The sequence below is a fragment of the Mustela putorius genome, unplaced genomic scaffold, assembly GCF_011764305.1.
Source record: "Mustela putorius furo isolate JIRA1106 unplaced genomic scaffold, ASM1176430v1.1 tig00000867_pilon_pilon_pilon, whole genome shotgun sequence".
Lineage (NCBI taxonomy): Eukaryota > Metazoa > Chordata > Mammalia > Carnivora > Mustelidae > Mustela > Mustela putorius.
In genome coordinates this window covers 3,795,973-3,813,618 of record NW_025421501.1, presented here as the reverse complement: position 1 = coordinate 3,813,618, position 17,646 = coordinate 3,795,973, and the positions used below count along the sequence as shown (strand labels likewise).

The following is a 17,646-nucleotide window of genomic DNA, read 5'->3' as shown; positions in this document are numbered from 1 at the left end:
GTAATAGGGACATAATCTGTTGCTCATTGCTTGTTCCTGTGTCTGCCTGTTGGTGTCACTTTCTCCTTAAATTTTCTTCTAAAACACAGAGTGACCAAAAAGATATGAAAGGGGAAAAAATCAAGATACATTTAAAGTTAAAACCTTTTATTGTTTTATAACCAAATAAAAATATCAGAATACATTTACCAGGCAGGTCCCAGACAATGGTTGCCATCATTCCTCCTTTAATTCTGTGCACTGGCCTATGGGAAAACAAACAGCCGGAAGAAAAGTGCGCCTTTTGAACAGACAGTACTCTAGGGTCCACTAGAGAGTGCTCTGAGGAAAGCTGCATTACTTGGGTGGGGGAGGGTGGATCACAATCAAGTAGAACTCTTTTTCAGACATGCAAGATGCCATTTCAAGTGGGATGATCTAGGGACTCTGCAGGACACCGTAGTCTTTAGCTGGGGTGCTCTGATTCCTGGAGGAAGTCACGTTCCCCTTTACAGCTCTGAGAAAGGAAGAACTGATGGGGTGGTGGGGGCAACAAGGCAGCCATGACTGGTCAGTCCTAGTGACCCCTATATCAGGAGTAGAGGACATTACACTCTAATGGCTGGTCCCCTTGATAGTAGCACCCAATTTACAAATGCCATTGGCCAGCAGGATGACACTCCCAAGGCATAATATTAATCATTAGGAAAATACCAGGTTAATGGCTTTAGGCCAGGGCCTGAAGGTAGCATAGATGGTTCGGGTGAGCCTGTAATGTCAGCATGGAAGGGAGCTCTGGAGAGGTTGGCATGCTCATCTTCCTGAGAGCAACTGATGCCCTGAAGGAAAGGGGCTTTCCCAGTGGGGCTTAGGTTCCCACTTCACTTCCCATTTCAAAGCCAGTTTCTGTAAGATTCATGAACTTTCCACTCATGTACCAAGATTACATAAAAAGGTGGGGGAGGGTTGCTGTGCAAAAGCAAGGAAACGCAGTGTGCAATACCATCCAGAAGCTGGAATGGGGTCACTGGCTTTTCTGACCACAGAACCATGAAGTGTAGGGGAGGTTACCTAGAAAACATGGCTGGACTGGAAGCTAAGTCCTCTGTGACAGTGAAGTTTAATGGGGCAACCCTTAAAATCAGTCAGAAAAGGTTAAGATAGCCTCATAAAACCAGATTCAGTCACACTGTCTCCATCCAGTTCCTCAGTTACTCCTTTTCATGTCGAGGTGTTTATACTCGTGTGGTTCCCTTATCTGGAATGCTTCCCCATCACCTAGTTAGACTGCTTTCATTTTTCAGCTTATATGTACGATCCTTGGGGAAACCTCTGGCTATCGCTTACTGAAAATTCAGTTTGTGATCATTGGCGTGACCACTGATGAAGGCTCACTTCCTCCCAGACTGTAAGCACTTGTTCAGGGACGGTTTTAGTGTTTCTCACAACTGTGTTTTCAGATTTAGTCCCACACCTGTCAACAGGTACCCAATAAATATTTACTAATTGAAGGAAGCCACTTCCTTCCATTTAAGATAAATAGTACAACTTGTCCCCAAGTTATGTGGCTGCTGCAAAGCAATTCTAACAATAGGTTCAAAGAAACTAGACTAACTCCTAAGCAGCCATGATGCCTGCCTTTTTTACTTCCTCCCAAACATAAAAGTAACATGCTAGATTATCAAATCCTAAGGTTTGCCTTAGGATTTGAACACCATAGTGGATCACCTGGATTATTCACTTTCGATTCAGAGAGCAAGCGGCCTTGTTGACAGGTTACCAGCCCAGAACGAGGGACCTGCTTGCTCCTTGTAGAGAACGGAGCTGTTTGGGGGACCATGCTTCTTTGCCCCAGGGGCACAGCCTTCTTGCAGTTCCCTCTGACCTTCTCCAAAGGCCCCCAGTGGAAGGATGCTTCCGTCCTCCTCTGTGTGCAGGGAAAAACCAAACCCTGGTGACTTGAGGGAGGCCCAGAGAGAGCACTTCCAAAGAGGACACTGCCTAGCGTCCGTCCGGGTAACTGTGCAAACAAAGCCCTGGAGCTTGCCCGGCCAGAGGCAGCACCATAGGCCTTTGCTCCTGAGCCATCAGACAACAGTGAGTGATAAGTTCTGGGTCTCTCCCTTGGGGTTTACACAGGGACTCCTCAGACACTGGAAGAGGGAGCAATGAGCTAGCAGACTCCCCAGCCCAGTACTTAAAGTGTCCTCCATTGTGTCCCTTTCTGACAGAGGAGACTTGGTCTGATCTTGTAAGCATCAGGCAAAGTTCATTTCCTGTGTGAGGGCACAAGGAGCCACTGAGTAGATACTCCACAAAACAGGAGAGCCTCTTGGAATGGGTAACACAGGTTGCCTCGTGGGAGGGAAGCTTTTCATTCTCTATAATCTTTTGTACCTTTTAGTTTTTGAATCATGTAAGTATTATCTAGTCAAAATATTTTAATTGAAATACACGGAGCTTGCCACTTTCCTGGGGTGGGGTGGAATCCTATTGCTCTCCAAGTACAACGTGTATCAGTCTGACCTAGAAATAGGCAGCATCTGTCAAAGCCAGCCTTTTCCTGCCTTGAACCCGGTCTTGGCATATCTCTTTAGCCAGTGCTCTCAACCAATAATGTTCACACGAATCACCTAGGAATCTTGCTGAAACACAGGTTCTGATGGAGGACAAGGGAGGGGCCCGCAACTGCCATCTCCAACAGCCTCCTAGGGGAGGCTGATGCTGCTGGTCTACAGGCCACACTTGAAGTGGTGAGGCTCTACAGCCACTAGGGGGGAAGCAGCTTGGGTCCGCAGGGTGGAGGCGGGATGCAGCAGGGTGGGGAAGGAGGGGCTGGGGTGAGGGGTTAGGGCCGCCCTATTAACAGTTGCTTCCGGGCCAAGTGAGCTCCACCTATTGTATCTCCTTACCCCTTCAGACCCAGCCTTGGAGGAGAAACAGAGGGAGGCTAGGTCGGGACACCCAGCTGCACAGAACTGCAAGAGACAGACAGGGTGAGACACAATGCCCAAAGCTTCCCGAGACTGGGTGGGTAGGCTGGAGCAGAGGCCTCTCTGCCTCTGCTTCCCCACCTTAGCTGGAAACCCTCAGAGGCTGCCTCTCCCCCAAGGGCCAGTTGCCTCCTTACACATGTCCAGTCCTTTCCTGGTTGCTTCCTTGGCCACCTTTAAATTTTTTCCCTGAGGGCAAGGCCAATTGTCCCCTTGGATGTTAGCCAGAGTCTTTCTCCAAGGAGCCACCATTCTCAACAGGGATTTGTGAAAGTCTCAACCAGAGTCAGGAGGAAGGCCAGGGTGGCTGAGGCTGGCTGTGAGGTCTGCTGGCTCTGGAGGGAATTACATGTGTGCTCCCCTCCCTGAGGGCCAGGTCAGCATCTCATTTAAGCATCTCTTGGATAGGGCACAGCCCATAGCAAATAATATGTATCAGACGAATGCATGAACATTTTTCACTTCAGAAAAATAAAAGAACTCCAGTACCACCCAGGCCCCTGACCTTCTCCCACTTGCTTCTTCCAGGCCTCCTTTTGTAGATCTGAGCCACTCTGGCCACTAGGAGGCTGCCTCACCCCTGCCACACACACCCAACACACATAACAAAAAGCTCCATAGCAAGATCCCAAAGAGCAGAAGAGATGGCCGTGCCTGGAAGCACCTGTCCCATGCAGACACAAAGACAATTTTCAGTTCAGGGCTGCAGGTGCCTTGGCCCCAACATCTTCAGCAAATCTGCTCTCAGCGGATACCTCTGGCTAGGCCTCTGCTGTCTGCAGGTTCTGTAGCTGCTCCGCGTTGACCTTTCCGTTCCCCAGGTGGCCAGACCTGTGTGTGGATGGGTGAGGGGGCACACAGAGGACAATTGGGCACCCTGTGAATGGGAACGGCCACCCTAAAGGCAGACCCCACCCGCAGCAGCCTCTCACGGGCAGCCCAGCAGACAGAGCGAGTCCCTGGCCACCGCCCAGACACGCGCAGGTGCTCGGAGTCTCCGGAGCTGTACCGGCAAAATGAGCAGCAGCCACCATGCTGGTACGTGGGGGCACCCAGAGCCTCCCACAGCGACAGGCAAGGAAGGCATCTGATGAGGAGCAGGGGAATGGAGGGCTTGATAAGGCAGAAAGACCTGATGGAGAAGAACTGGATTCTAGAGATGTACTGGCCGTTTCAAATCCCAGCTCTGCCATTTATCAGCTGTGTGACTTGAGCAAGTTACTTAACCTTTCTTGCTTCCATTTCCTCATTAGGAGAATAGGGACTATAGGTGTCCACCTCCCTAAGGTGCTGAAACGAGTTCATACATATGAAGAGCTCAGAGAAGTGGCAGGCAGAGTGAGCCGAGTAGACGGTGGTACTGCTATGATGCTAATGCTGGGAGAGCACAGCAAGCAGGCTGCTCTGTGGGGACTTAAGGGCATAGAGGAAATAATGGGCAAAATGGAGGAGCTAAAGCACCACCTCCCCACAAAGTCCAGCGTGGATGGGCTCTCCTGGGAGCAGGGAGCAGAGGAAAGGGCCCAGCCAACTCTGCAAGGCTCATTCTCGGGGCCTCTGCCCCGCAGCCCCTCACCTGACGGGCTCAAGGAGCTGCTGGCATGGGCAGCCATTCCTCTTCTGGCTGCCGCCTCCGTGGTGCACCTCAGGCTGCTCGGCCTCCTCTGCCTCTGGGGTCCCGCCCTGCTGCGAGGACTCTGCAAGCCCCGGGGGGACCCGTAGGATTCTGGGCGGGATAGGACCCAGTTAAACCTGGCCTGCACAGCCCAGCGGGGGTTGGGAGGCACCCCTCTTCCTCCAGCAGCTCACAGCAGTGGGGTGGGGGCGGATGGTGGCAGAGTTGTGAGGGTTCTGTCAGGGTCCGGGCCAAGGGCTCAGCCTGACTCAGGGCTGGTTCAGTCCGGGGAATGACACGTGGTGGGGTACAGGGGGTGCCCAGGTGCCTATCTGGAGCCCACCATCTGCAATTCCTCTTTTGATCCCAACTCCTCCAGAATGGCTGGGCCAGAGTCCCTTTCTCCTTCCAATCTTCCCACAGACATCAGAATTTCCCACTTATACTATGTTCTGCAGCTATGAATACACACCACCAAGCTCGGGGCCCCAGAGACCCTGGAAATAGACCTCCACAGTACAAAACAGGAAATCCATCTTTTTCTTCCCTTACCACTCCAGCTTCCCTTAATCCCTGCCCACCAGGACAACCATGTCCAAGAATACTAAAATTTAAGTGCTAGAAGGCTCTCAGAGAGAGAACCTGAGGCCCAAGAAAGGCTGGGACTTGTCTGAAACCACATGGTAGACAGTGGCAGATCACCTGCCCATGGCCTGTTTGTTTCCTACTAGCCGCTCGCAGGCAGCACCAGGTTCTGGAAAGCATGTTCTGAAAACATCCCACCTTCTGTGGCCTTTCCAGGGGAGCTCCCTCCCAGAAGTTCAGCCCTGCCTCCTTCCACACCCCAGGTGCCACCATCCAACCAGTGTAAAGTCTCTAGGCTGGGGAGGGGGAGGCTGATCAAGGGGGCTCCACAAGGGTCCCCTCACACTGCTGGGGAGGAAGCGTCACCGACCTCACTTCCTCGTACTTCTTGTCCCGGTAAAAATGGCTCTTCTTGATGAAGTAGATAAGTACCAGGTCACAGAAGAAAGCTCCCTGCAGCAAAAGAGTTGAGGGTCCTGACTCAGAATCCTAGACTTCCAGAAAGTGCCCTGCACATGACACATAGTACATCCCATCTGATCTTGCACCAACCCCTAAGAGACATCATTGTCTCCAGTTAACAGATGAGGAAAACAGGGCTCAGCAAGAGGCACCTTTGTCAAAAGCCACAAAGCCGGTCCATGGTAGAGCGAAAGCCTGTTCTATCAGGGCAGGCACCCCCTGCACTGCCCTGACCCCATTCAATCATGTCTTCCGTGAACGTCTGCTGGGCAGTCACCAGGAGACTGGCGCTGCGCTGGAATGCAGGAGGATTAAGACAATGAGACCCTGTGGGGACCGTCCCTTGGGTGCAGGAGACAAGTATGTAAATGATGACAGTGATATAGCCTATGATAAGGACCCGAGCAAGGAAGCAGAAGACAGGACTTTACTCAGCCTGGGGACGGTTATCTGGGCTGAATCTTGAGGGTTGAATGGAGTTTATACAAGGCAAAAAAAAAAAAAAAAGAAAGAAAAAAGAAAGAAAGAAGGGAAAGAGAAAAAGAAAAAAAAAAAGCCCACCCAGGAAGGGCACTGCACAGGTAGCAAAGGAAATTCCACAGGGCCTGTGTTGCAAAAGTGAGAGACACTTCTGGAGAGGTGGGATGGGGAAGCGCTGGTCAATTTTCTTACAATGCCTTTGAAACTTTGGTCCTAATCCCTTAGGGGAAGACAAATAAAGAGCCTTGAACAGGGGCTCAAAGCAGTCAGAATTGTGGCATTTTAGAAATTTAGGTTGGTCCCTTCAGTACCCATCTCTCTCTGTGAGAGGTGGGTCAGAGGGGATCTGAAGAGCAAGGCCAACAGGGGTGGTCAAGGAAAGATGGAAGAGGACAGGGCTCATTCAGCGGGAACCCGCCCACACTGTTCACAGGGGCCTAGGAGCAGAGTGCATGGTGTAAATGCCACAGAGGGCCACTCCCCCAACAGCCCCCAGGGGAAGGGATGTGTCCTGCAGGGCTGAGGAGAGGGTGAGGGGGATTGGGGGCTGAGAGATGGGCTCACAGGTGAACCCGGGCCTCTGACTCTGGGTACTGCGCGACTCTCCCCCAACCCTGCCCCACCGAGATGTCGAAAATGTTATCACTTGTTCCACAGAGAACACTCTTCCACCTGACCTGGCATCTATCCCCCTTTCCCTGTTACCTTTTTTTTTTTTTTAAGATTTTATTTATTTATTTGACAGAGATCACAAGTAGGCAGAGCAGCAGGCAGAGAGAGGAGGAAGCAGGCTCCCCGCAGAGCAGAGAGCCCGATGCGGGGCTGTATCCCAGGACCCTGGGATCATGACCTGAGCTGAAGGCAGCGGCTTTAACCCACTGAGCCACCCAGGCACCCCCCTTTCCGTGTTACCTTTATTTCACAGGTACGTACCCCATGCCCTTGTGTTCTGACTTACCCACAACATAGGGAAGTAATCACTGACAGTGACCCGGCTTAAGAAAGTCACATAAGCAAACATGCAAGACTCCCAATAGTGGCTCTTTGCAGTAAAGAGGAATCATTTGGGGCTCACTTTCATCGACCACATCTCAGGAGAACAGCCTCATTGAAGCCTGTTACTCGTTGATACCGTTACACAGTTTCCCCGTCTTAATAAAAAGTCCATCCTCAGTCCTGCCCGAAACCTCTAACAGGCAGAGAGGGCAGACAGGACGAGGCTGCAGAAATGCTGGCAGGGAGCTTGGAGCTGGGACGGGCATGAGTCACTCACGGACAGCTCCCATGTCTTTTTAAAAAAGTTCCAGAACAACATGGGGGCATGACAAGAGATTCGGAGGAAACCTTTGCCTACTCCCCAGCCACTGCTTCCTCTCCTGTGAGCCCCTCTGGGGCCTGGGAAGGAACGGATCTGAGGAAGAACTACAGCCTGACTTCCCTGCTGCTCCCCTTTCAGTCCTGTGATGTTCAACGGGGGGGGAGGGGGGGGTGACTTGGTCCCCAAGAGGCAAGCAATTTCTGGAGACATTTTTGGTTGTCCCAACTGGGGAAGAAAGCACTGCTGGCATCTAGCAAGTAGAGGTATCTAGTGCAATGTTGTTAACCATCCTCCAGTGCACAGAGGGCCCTCCACAAAAAAGAATTATCTGGCCCAAACTGTCAGCAGGGCCACAGCTGAGAAGCCCTGTATATAGCTGGGTCCTGCCTCTTTTTAGCAGCAGTGGAGATGAGGCTTCGGAAGTTCAGGGACTGACCCAGGATCCCAGAGGAGCCCAGCCCCGCCCTGAGCTCAAGCCACAGGCAGGTGTTTCTCTGGCTCTCAAAGTAGAAACTCCGGCAGTCACTGCCACCTGGGGGCTGCTGACAGGTGTCGGGTCCCAGAAAGCCTGAACTGCATCCCACCTACGATGCCTGCTCTCATTCTTCTAAAGCATCAGCACGGCACCTCTCGAGCAGCTTCCCCCCTCCCCGGCCAGTGCTCAGAGGGTTCAGGTGAAGAGGGGGAGTACTCACCGCACCCATGAGCGCCACCCCGGAGCCGATGTTGATGATCGTGGGGATGATGCTGAACTTCCCTGCCTGGAGCACAGAGAAACAAAGCAGGCTGAACATGGGGCGGGGGCATGGAGGGGAGACAGTAGGCTCCCTAGGGACTCCAGCATGCCCCACTCCAGACCTGCCCAGCCTCAGGATGGGAGATCACCGCACACACCTTGCCATTCACCATCACATCAAAGCGGATCCCATAGGCTTTCATCAGCGTGCGGAACTCCACTCCAGCTCCATCTCGGTAATATTTGGCGAACCTAGCGGAGACCTTCCCTGCTTGGCAATGCGTACTTGGCTGCTTTGGAGATTTATAAGCACCCCCAAGCCCCAGCTCTTAGCAGCCATGGGGAAGGTTATGGATCCTCGTGCTAAAACTGTGGTAACGATACATCCAGACACTTGAAATCCTTACAAACATTCTCTAAGAGGCAAGGGCTTTCCCATTACATGCTGGGCCAACCCAGGGCCACCAAAGCATTGAGGAAGGTGACCCAGCTAAGAAGCCAAGCCTCAGCTTCCCAGTGAGCCCAGAGGGGGACAGAAACTTCTCTCCTCTCCCAGTGATGCCCCTGCCTTCCATCCCTCATCTCTCCTCAGCTCTTCCTCCCTCTACTTCCCACTCAAAACCCCATGCCCAGTAAGGGGTGTCAGAGTGCTGACATCCAGAAGAGGACAAAATGTGAACAGGGTAACAAGACAACAATTCTGCCCCACTTACCTGAAGTTGTACCCAGAGGAGATTGAGTTTTCTGAAAATTTGTTGTCCAGACGGCTAAAAGAATAGTGAGGGTTGCACTCAGAAGGCGCTTTATCAAGATCACAGTCCCATTCAATCTGAATTCCTATCACACCACCCTGACAAAGAAGAGACAAGAATCAGTGCACAGAACTTTATGGAAGCGGACAGAAGACACCGACCAGCTCCTCACAGGGAGCTGGACAAGACCAGGAAAGGACTCGGGCCAAGGGTCAGGCCCACTGGAGCATCCTTCCAGGAAGAACGTGGAAGTTCCAGGGTCCTAGCCCCACTTTTGGAGCGGCCGAGAAAAGCACACTGCCTAGAGCGCCCAACCCCAGATCTCTCCTGTCTCGTGCTTCCATGAGTGAGAACCTACAATGGGAGGGGAACCTCACCCAAGAGCCAGGATGTGCCAGTGAGGCTTCTTCTGGCTCAGTTTCCACGGATGCCCCAAGGACTGAGAACCAAACAGCAGGTGCTCAGTGTGCCTGCCACTGAGTGCCTGAGTTCTGCCAGGCTGTGTGTCCTACTAATTCTGAAGACAATTCTGAAGACTTAGTCTTCTGAAGAATTATTTTGATGGACTTAGTCCATCCCACTCCAGGAGTCTCCGTCTTCGTGACAGAGCCCAGACCCAGAGCTCTTGGGCCCCCGGGCCCCCCAGACACGGCTCCCTCGGTGCACAGCACCTACCTGCAGGGCTATCTCCTGGAAGTTGCTCCCCGTCCAGCTGACCACAGACCCCAGTCGGAAGATGGGGCAGTAGGGGTTCTTGGGGCCAAACTGACAGGACTTCAGGAAGGCTCTGTCTTTGGTGTCTAGCACATTGGTCCTGGAGGCCATGAACATATAGTGACATGAGGCTGAAATGGGCCTTTCCCAGGCCAGAGACAGCCTGATGCAGGCATCACTGGGCCTTTCCCTGGCCCAGGCTGAGTCCCTGATTTTAGCCTCAAATCCTGACTACTACCCCCTCAGCAGCCCCCCCAAAACCTACTGCATTCAAGGACAGAACCCCATTCCTACAACAAGGGGAAGGGGTGTTCCAGCATCACTCAGTGGTTCACCCACACAGGAATGTCACATACACCCATACACCAGGCACACAGCCCCATGCACAGTGACAAGGAGGCAGCCCCCAGATCCCCAGTAACCAAGTCCCACGTACTTGGAGAAGTTGAACTTGGGGAAACGGATGAAGTTCTTTATATAAACGGTGAAGTCTTCAGCCTTGCCCAGGAGTGGCTTCCTGAAAACCAAGCCAGGACAGCCTGTCCAGGAGGCCCTGCCTCTGTTCCCTCTGTACATCCCCCAGGCCTGTGACAGGGCCGAGGCCTGCCTGCCCCCTGGATCCCCTGGAGCCTTTGCCAGGCCATTAATTTGATCATGTTGGCATGGACCTGGGGCTTTGTCGGGTGTCCTCAGAAAGGGGATCCAGAGTAGATGTATCTCCACCACCAGGCTGAGAACCAGTCCCTGCCCAGATGCTCTTCAGGGTCCCGAGGCTAGAGCCACTCACACTGGCCTGGGCTTCGTCTCCACTGGGCACCAGGCGAAGATCTCACAGGTGCCCCTTTGCATGTTCCCCACCCGCAGGCAGCGTCCAGTCTTCACTCCTGCAGGATTGGGACAGAGACAATGCTCGAAGCCTCCTGGCTCCGTTCCCCACTTTGCTCCCAGCCCTAGCTATTCCAGGCCTCACCATTTCCAGCCACAACAGGCTCCCCAGGAGGACAGTCACTGTCTGCGTAGCACCAGGCATCTGGAATGCTTTCACTCTGCCAGAAAGAGAGGACAGCTGGGTGGAGGGGTTTCCCTGAAGGGGCCCCAGTTCAGAACCAGGTCCCACCCCAGGAATTAGGACAGGGGTTCCTCCCCTGAGTGGGACTACACACCCTTTGAGAACCTGCTTCTCCCCCAAGCAATGCAGGTACATGCTCTGGCACACATATCCCCTGGGGCACTTGGAGGAGATAGAAATCCCTGCTTCAGGAGATGGATGGACCCCAACCACTGCTGGAAGCTCTCCTACCCCCTCCCCAGCTTTCTGCACCCCATCAAACCTCAGCACAGGTTTCCTGCCGCTGGTTGGGAGTCACAATCAAGTTGGTGACTACGAAGAAGACGTTCTCTCCCTGAGGAACCAAAGAGGAATTGAGGGACATCTTCCTTCCCTCTTGAGGACCCTTGTTCCCAGGCTTCCTGGCAGGGGTTGGGTGTCTGCATAGGTGTTGAGGACAATAGGGCCACAAAATCAGCAGATTTTGCCCACTGACTTTGAAGTCTCTGAGTAGACATCCCTGGATAGGTCCCTTTCAGGCCCACAATCCCAAACTGTCCCCTCCATGAATTCCTATGCTGAGCTCAGTCCCTGGGATCCAAGCCCAGATCTGGGAGAAGAGGCCCAGGCAGGGTGGCCAAGGCCCTGGCCCAGGCCGATTGGGAAAAGGCCAGGGAGCCATTCCCAAGGGCAGTCAGTGGCTAATACAAGGAAGCGGTTCTCTGTTGCCAGGCCACCTGACTCACACTGACCTGAGCATTCTTGGGGCCTCCTTTGGTTTCTAAGGGCTCAGGGTTTATTGGGAAGGGAGTGGTCCCATAGACACAGTCAGGGAGGACAGGGGTCGGCATCAGGGGGAAGGAGCTGGGCAGGGTCGCTGTCGAAACCCTGGCAGCTATCCTGGGCCAAGGGAGTCCCTAGATAGCTGAGCACCTTCCTATGTGACCCACCCCGAGCCAGGCCCTGCCAGCCCAGGCCCCAGTGCTGCATGGGACTCAGACCTGGGGTGGGATGACGTAGTCAGCAACATCCCAAAGCCGCTCCCCAAGCTCAGATGTGTTGGTGAAGGTCACGCCCTTGACTTTGGTGACAATGCTGCTCTGCAGGGAAGTGTCAGTGTCTTGGTAACCCTTCTTCACCAGGAACACCCAACTGTAGGGAAAGGGTCAACAGGTGGACATCAGCCTCATTGCTGTCCTCGGAATTTTCCACAGGGGCTTCACCTTTCCCACCAGCTCCTGGGCAGGGGGCACATTTCCAATGCTGCCTTAAAGCTGGTTCTGCAAGCAGCAGAGGTGGCAAGCAATCCCAGAAGAGGGAGATGGCTGCTCTTAGGGGCTGAGGCCCTGAAGATGGTGAAGGCTGGGCTAAAACCTGCTCACCTGTGCAGTGGTGATGTGACCTCAGGAGAGCCAGTGAATTCTGGGAGTTAACACAGGGTAACAGTGCCTCCCTCCAGGGGTGTGAGGACAGTTAAAGAAGATGATACATAACCTGAAACTGTTCACGGAGAGACGGACAAATCCAAACTAAGGGGCATTCTACAAAATGAGAGTACAAATCCTACATTCTTTGACAACCAAAACACACACAATAAAGGAACCGATAGATAAGTGGAACTTCATCCAAATTAAAAACTTTTGTAAATCAAAGGACACTATCAAGAAAGTGAAAAGATAACGCACAGAATGGGAGAAAATATTTGCAAATCATAGAGTCAAGATCTAGTAACCAGAACATTTAAAGAACTCTTACAACTCAGCCATGAAAAAGACAAACAACCCAATTTAAAAATGGGCCAAGGATTTGAGTAGACATTTCTTCACAGAAGATATCGAGACAGCCAATAAGCCCATGATAAGATGCTCAACATCGTTAGTCATCAAGAAAATGAAAATCAGAACCACAATGAGATACTACTTTACACCAAATAAGATAGCTGTAATTTAAAAAAAAAAAAAAAAGGAAAATAACAAGTGTTGGTGAGGATGCAGAAAAATTGGGACTCGCTGACAGCTGGTGCAGCTGCTGTGGAAAACAGCTTGGTAGTTGACCCAGCAACTTACTAACAAAAATATATATCCAAGAGAACTGAAAACATATATCCACACCCAAACTTGCACATGAATGTCCTTCATAATGTTATTCGTGAGAGTCAAAAAGCAGAAACAGTCCAAACAAAATGTGGGTATTTTTTAGCTATAAATGGGATGAAGTACTAATTCATGCTATCCCGTGGATAAACATGGAAAACACTATGTTAAGTGAAGAAGCCAGACCAAAAAAAGACAACATGTCGTATGATTTGATTTATATAAAATGTCCAGAAGAGGTAAATCTATAGAGACAGAAAGTACATTGGTGGTTGCCAGGGGCTGGGGGTAAGGGGAAATTCTTACTGACTTCTAATAGATGTGGGTTCCTTTTTGGGGTGTTGGAAATGTTCTGAAATAAGACAGTGGTTGACAGTTGTACAACATTGTGAATGTACTAAAAACCACTGAATCGTATAATTTTAAATAGTTAAAATCATGAATTACATGTTAGGTGAATTTTACTTCAACTAAAAAGTTGTAATAAAATAAAAATCCTCAACTTTTCAAAAAACATCAATGTCATGAAATACAAGACAGTCTCAGGTATAATTCCAGATTAAAGGAGACTAAGAAGACAAAATGAATGGATGCAAGGCAAGCTTTCAGAATTTTTTTTTTTTTTGCTATTACAGATAATTATAAGAGTAATTTACAAGAGATCCATAGATTAGAAAATAATATTGTTTCAGTGTTAATGATCTAATTTTCATAGGTGTACTTAGTTAAGTAAGAGAATTCCTTGGTTTTAAGAAATACGCACTCAAGGGGTGCCTGGGTGGCTCAGTCAGTTAAGCCTCTGCCTCAGCTCAGGTCATGATCTCAGGGTCCTCGGATTGAGCCCAGCAGGGAGTCTGCTTCCCCTCCTCTCTCTGCCTGCCTCTCTGCCTACGTGTCAAACAAACAAACAAAATCTTAAAAAAAAAAAAAAAATGCACTGAAGTCTTTAGTAGTAAAGTGGCATAATGTCTACAACTTACTCTTTTTTTAAAAAGAGTTATTTATTCACTTATTTATTAGAGAGAGAGCATGCAAGTGAGGGCACAGAGAGAGAGAGAGAAGCAGATACCCTGATAATCCCATCTTACACCCGCTGACCATGACCGGAGTCCAAATCAGGAGCCAGGTGCTCGACCAGCTGAGCCACATGGACACCCCTGCAACTTACTCTTCAACAGCAAAAACTGCATATATACACACACAACATGTGTATGTGGAGAAAAAAAGGGGAGAGGACAACACAAATGTAGTAAAATGTTAACATCTGGGGAATCTAGGTGAAGGATTTTTTAATTTATTTATTTATTTATTTTTTAATTCGACAGAGACAGATCACAAGTAGGCAGAGAGGCAAGCACAGAGAGAGGAAGGAGGAAGCAGGCTCCCTGCTGAGCAGAGAGCCCGATGCGGGACTCGATCCCGGTGCCCCTGAAGGATTTTTTTTTAAGTTTGTACTACTTCTGTAACTTTTCTGTAAGTCTAAAATGTCAAAATACAAAAAAAAATAATAATAATTTTTTTTTTAATGAGATGGCACATATAAATTGCTTAGCACAGTGAGGGCTGGGCCATGGAAGAACTCAAAATGGGATCTAACCAACCTAGTGTTGACGTATACTGTTAAGGTTAGAGATTGTCCAGGTTAATCCTTTAGAAAAAGTTGGGGAAACGGAGGCCAGGGAAGGGCAGGAAGTAGCCTGCTTGAGGTCATGCAGGAGTGGCAAGTGGGGGGGGCGGGGTTTGTCCTTCACCTCTGAGTGCCAGTAAGGGTTCTGTGGTGCCAACCAGGATGTGCTCACCCTCTTCATCTCTGGGGCAGACCTGCTACATCCTAGGCCCTAGACTCTCCTGTCCCCCGGGAAACCTGAAAGGGCTGTACCAACCAGGCATTTTAGTAGGGACACACTGGACCCAGCCTGGACAGAAACATTCTGCAAATGCCCAAGGAACAACATGCATTCATTCATTCATTCATCTCACACCTACTTTCTAAGTGGTTAGATGATGCCAGGCTATGCCTGCCTTCCTGGCATCCCCCAACTGGATGGGAGTCAGACAAGCAAACGATCCCTATGGAATATATCAGGGGAATGATTCAAGAACCTGGGTCTGAAGGACAAGTGGGCTTTAGCCAAGTAGAGGAGTAAAGGTGTGCCTGGCTGTGGACCGGCATGTACAAAGGTCCTCAGGTGGGAGACATTCGGGTGCCTGAGGGTGGAAGCTCCATGGGCACTTGGCCTCCTTGTGGGGTCAGGGGGGCCCTCTCAGGAGCACCATCTGCTCCTCCCCCAGTCAGGAAATAGGAGGGACTCAACCGAATTCACTAAGGCAGTAAAAGAGGTGCCATTTCCTCCCTCCACCTGTTCCCTCCCTTCTGGGGGGAGGGCTCAGAACAGTGCCTGGCCAAGCAAAGCCCAGGAGTTGCCCCCTCCCCTCATGGTGAGAGGGGGTAAAGGGGAGACAGCCCGTCCAGCCGGTTGCGGGGTAGAGGGCCTCTGGGCAGGACTCCTAGCCGGACACGAGAAAGGCCAGCCAGGGGTGGGGTGAGTTGACAGAAGCGAGTGCCGGGACATGCCAGGCTGCTGAGTTGCCCCAGCCAGGAGCTTAACACATGAGCTCGGTGATTATAAATAACCCACCCGGTGCCCCGGGCCTGCACCAGGCCAACACACCGGGGAGGATCTCTGGGCAACAGCTGGAGCGCAGCCCCCTGCATCTTTGCCCCCCTCCCCCAACCCCCAGAGTTCCAGCCAGAAGGAGCAGCCCGCGGAGAGCCTCATAAATGAAGGAATGCTGAAGTCCCTGCCCGCGTCTCATCTCCTCCACAACCAGTGGGGTAAACAGTGGGCTCCCTCTTCACCTGCCCCTCTTACACCCAAGAGTCCCTTCCCAAGCACAGGGACCGCGCATCCAGTTCCCGGGCCCAGAGCCTCCCTGAAAGCCCCCGGAGAACTCACACCACCAGGTAGGTCAGGATGGAGACCTGCAGCAGCCGGTAGAGCAGGCCCACCTTCTTGTTCTTGGCGATGACATACTTCTCGGTCTTGTAGTCGAACAGCGACTGGGACAGCCCCTTGAAGCCCGCCTGCCCCATGGCGCCTTGTCACCTGCGCCCGCCGCCCGCGCCGCCACGCCGGTGCCGCATGGGAGCCGCCTCTCGCCGCCTGCTCCGCGCCGGCCCCGGGGCGGCTGGGCACTGCGGCTCCCGGGGGCGCGGCTCCAAGCGGCAGGGTCGCCGGGGCGGGCGCGCGGGGCCGGAGGCGGGCAGGGCGGGGAGCGCGCGGGGGCGCGGGCCGCTGCTGGCGACGCTGCGGAAGACGCCGCGGAGGGCCGGGGGCCCGGGGCCGGGGGGCCGGGGGGGGGGGGGGGAGGGTGGCGACCTTGCCGCCGTCTCTCCCTCTTCCTCCTCCCGTGACGATGACACACGCCTACGAGGGCATTCTTGAGGCACAGGACCGCCGGTGAGGCCCCCCAACCGGGCGCTGGAGGAGCAGGGGCGAGGAGAGGAGAGTAGGAGGGGCTGCTTCTCCAGCAACCCCGCTTTTTCTCCTCCCAAAGCAACCCTGGGGTGGGTGTTGGATAGATTGAATAGATGGGGAAACTGAGGCCAGGGGAAGAGGGACTTAAGGCGTAGGAAGTGAAGGGGGTAGAGAGCATTTGCAGGCAGGCACCCTGGGTTTGATTTTTCCTGCTCTCTGGGGGGACCCTGATTCTCACCACACAGGCTGAGGGAGTCTGAAGACTTGCCTGACCCATGGCTCCTGTGTCCTCTGTGATTAAGTGGGTGTTGCTCCGGGAGCAGCTGCTGTTACTTAAAACCAGACGCTCCCAGGGAGTCAGTTGCCAAGCAGGTCCCAGCACCCACAGCATGAAGAACTCACAGGGTACCTAGAATAGACAGATGGGCTGGGGGTGCCAAGATGCAGGCAGAATCACAAAGTATGCTTGGAGAGAGTTCAAACCAACTGTCTGAAACCTTCCCAGAGCAAGAGATGGGCCTAGTCTAGGGTGCTAAGACCACACCCCTCCTCACAACAGGTGAAATTAAGAGGGAGTGGGCACTGGGATGGAGTTTTAGATCGGTTTTAGAACATAGGACAGCCACAGAAAGGCAGAAGCAGTCCTGCTCCTCTCTGCGCTGGCCCTTCACACACCTTCCCTTCCCTGAACCACAGTCTCCAGGGCTTGGAAGGGTCCCGAAAGTTCACCAAGGTGACTCTCTCTAAAAGTAAAGGCTACAGGGCAGTGGGTGTCCAGCTTTAGTGTGCATGGGAATCATTTGGAGGCAAAATGCAAATCCCTGTGCCCTGCCTCTGATATTTTCATTCCCTAAGTCTAGGATGGAGCCTGGGGATCTGTATTTTGCTCTCAAACTGTCGTTTGGGAAGCACAGATCTTTAAACCTTTTCTTCAAATTCAAACACCGTTTCCTCAAAAGGTGTATTCTTATTACCATCCCACCAAAAGTGGTCCCCTACCCCAGTCACTTTCTACCCCATTTCCCCTTCTTTTTTTTTTTTTTTAAGATTTTATTTATTCATTTGAGAGAGAGAGCCCAAGCAGTGAGACATGCAGAGGGAGAGGGAGAAGCAGGCTCCCCGCTGAGCAGAGAGCATGATGTGGGGCTCGATCCCAGGACCCCGGGACCATGACCCGAGCCAAAAGGCAGATGCTTAATCCACTGAGCCACCCAGGCACCCCCTGTTTCCCCTTCTTATTCCCTGAAAACACTTGTCATTCTTGCCTAGGATCTGGTTTACTTATTGACTGTGTCCACTGCTAAGACCATAAGCTCTTGGAGCATGGGGACCTTGCCTTTGGACATCTGTGTCTGATGTCCTCTGCTGTATCTGCCATATATTAACTCAATA

General features: G+C 52.0%; 1 protein-coding gene across 3 annotated transcripts; it reads right to left on the bottom strand.

The window, feature by feature from the left end:
* Positions 1–130: 130 nt before the first annotated feature.
* On the bottom strand, positions 131–17,244 carry P2RX5 (purinergic receptor P2X 5). Of its 3 annotated transcripts, none has more exons than XM_004781942.3 (13): positions 15,733–17,243; positions 11,684–11,834; positions 10,966–11,037; positions 10,605–10,680; positions 10,422–10,518; positions 10,071–10,151; positions 9,596–9,734; positions 8,882–9,018; positions 8,327–8,420; positions 8,128–8,193; positions 5,543–5,625; positions 4,549–4,698; positions 131–3,803 (listed from the first exon to the last, which is right to left on the bottom strand). In XM_004781942.3, the coding sequence occupies exons 1-13, from the start codon at positions 15,867–15,869 to the stop codon at positions 3,734–3,736; spliced, it is 1,353 nt and encodes a 450-aa protein (XP_004781999.1). In that variant the 5' UTR covers positions 15,870–17,243; the 3' UTR covers positions 131–3,733. The 3 variants fall into 3 exon arrangements, with proteins under 3 accessions (XP_004781999.1, XP_012906160.1, XP_004782000.1); XM_013050706.2 differs by having other exon boundaries at positions 15,786–15,860; XM_004781943.3 differs by lacking the exon at positions 4,549–4,698 and having other exon boundaries at positions 15,733–17,244.
* Positions 17,245–17,646: the final 402 nt, after the last annotated feature.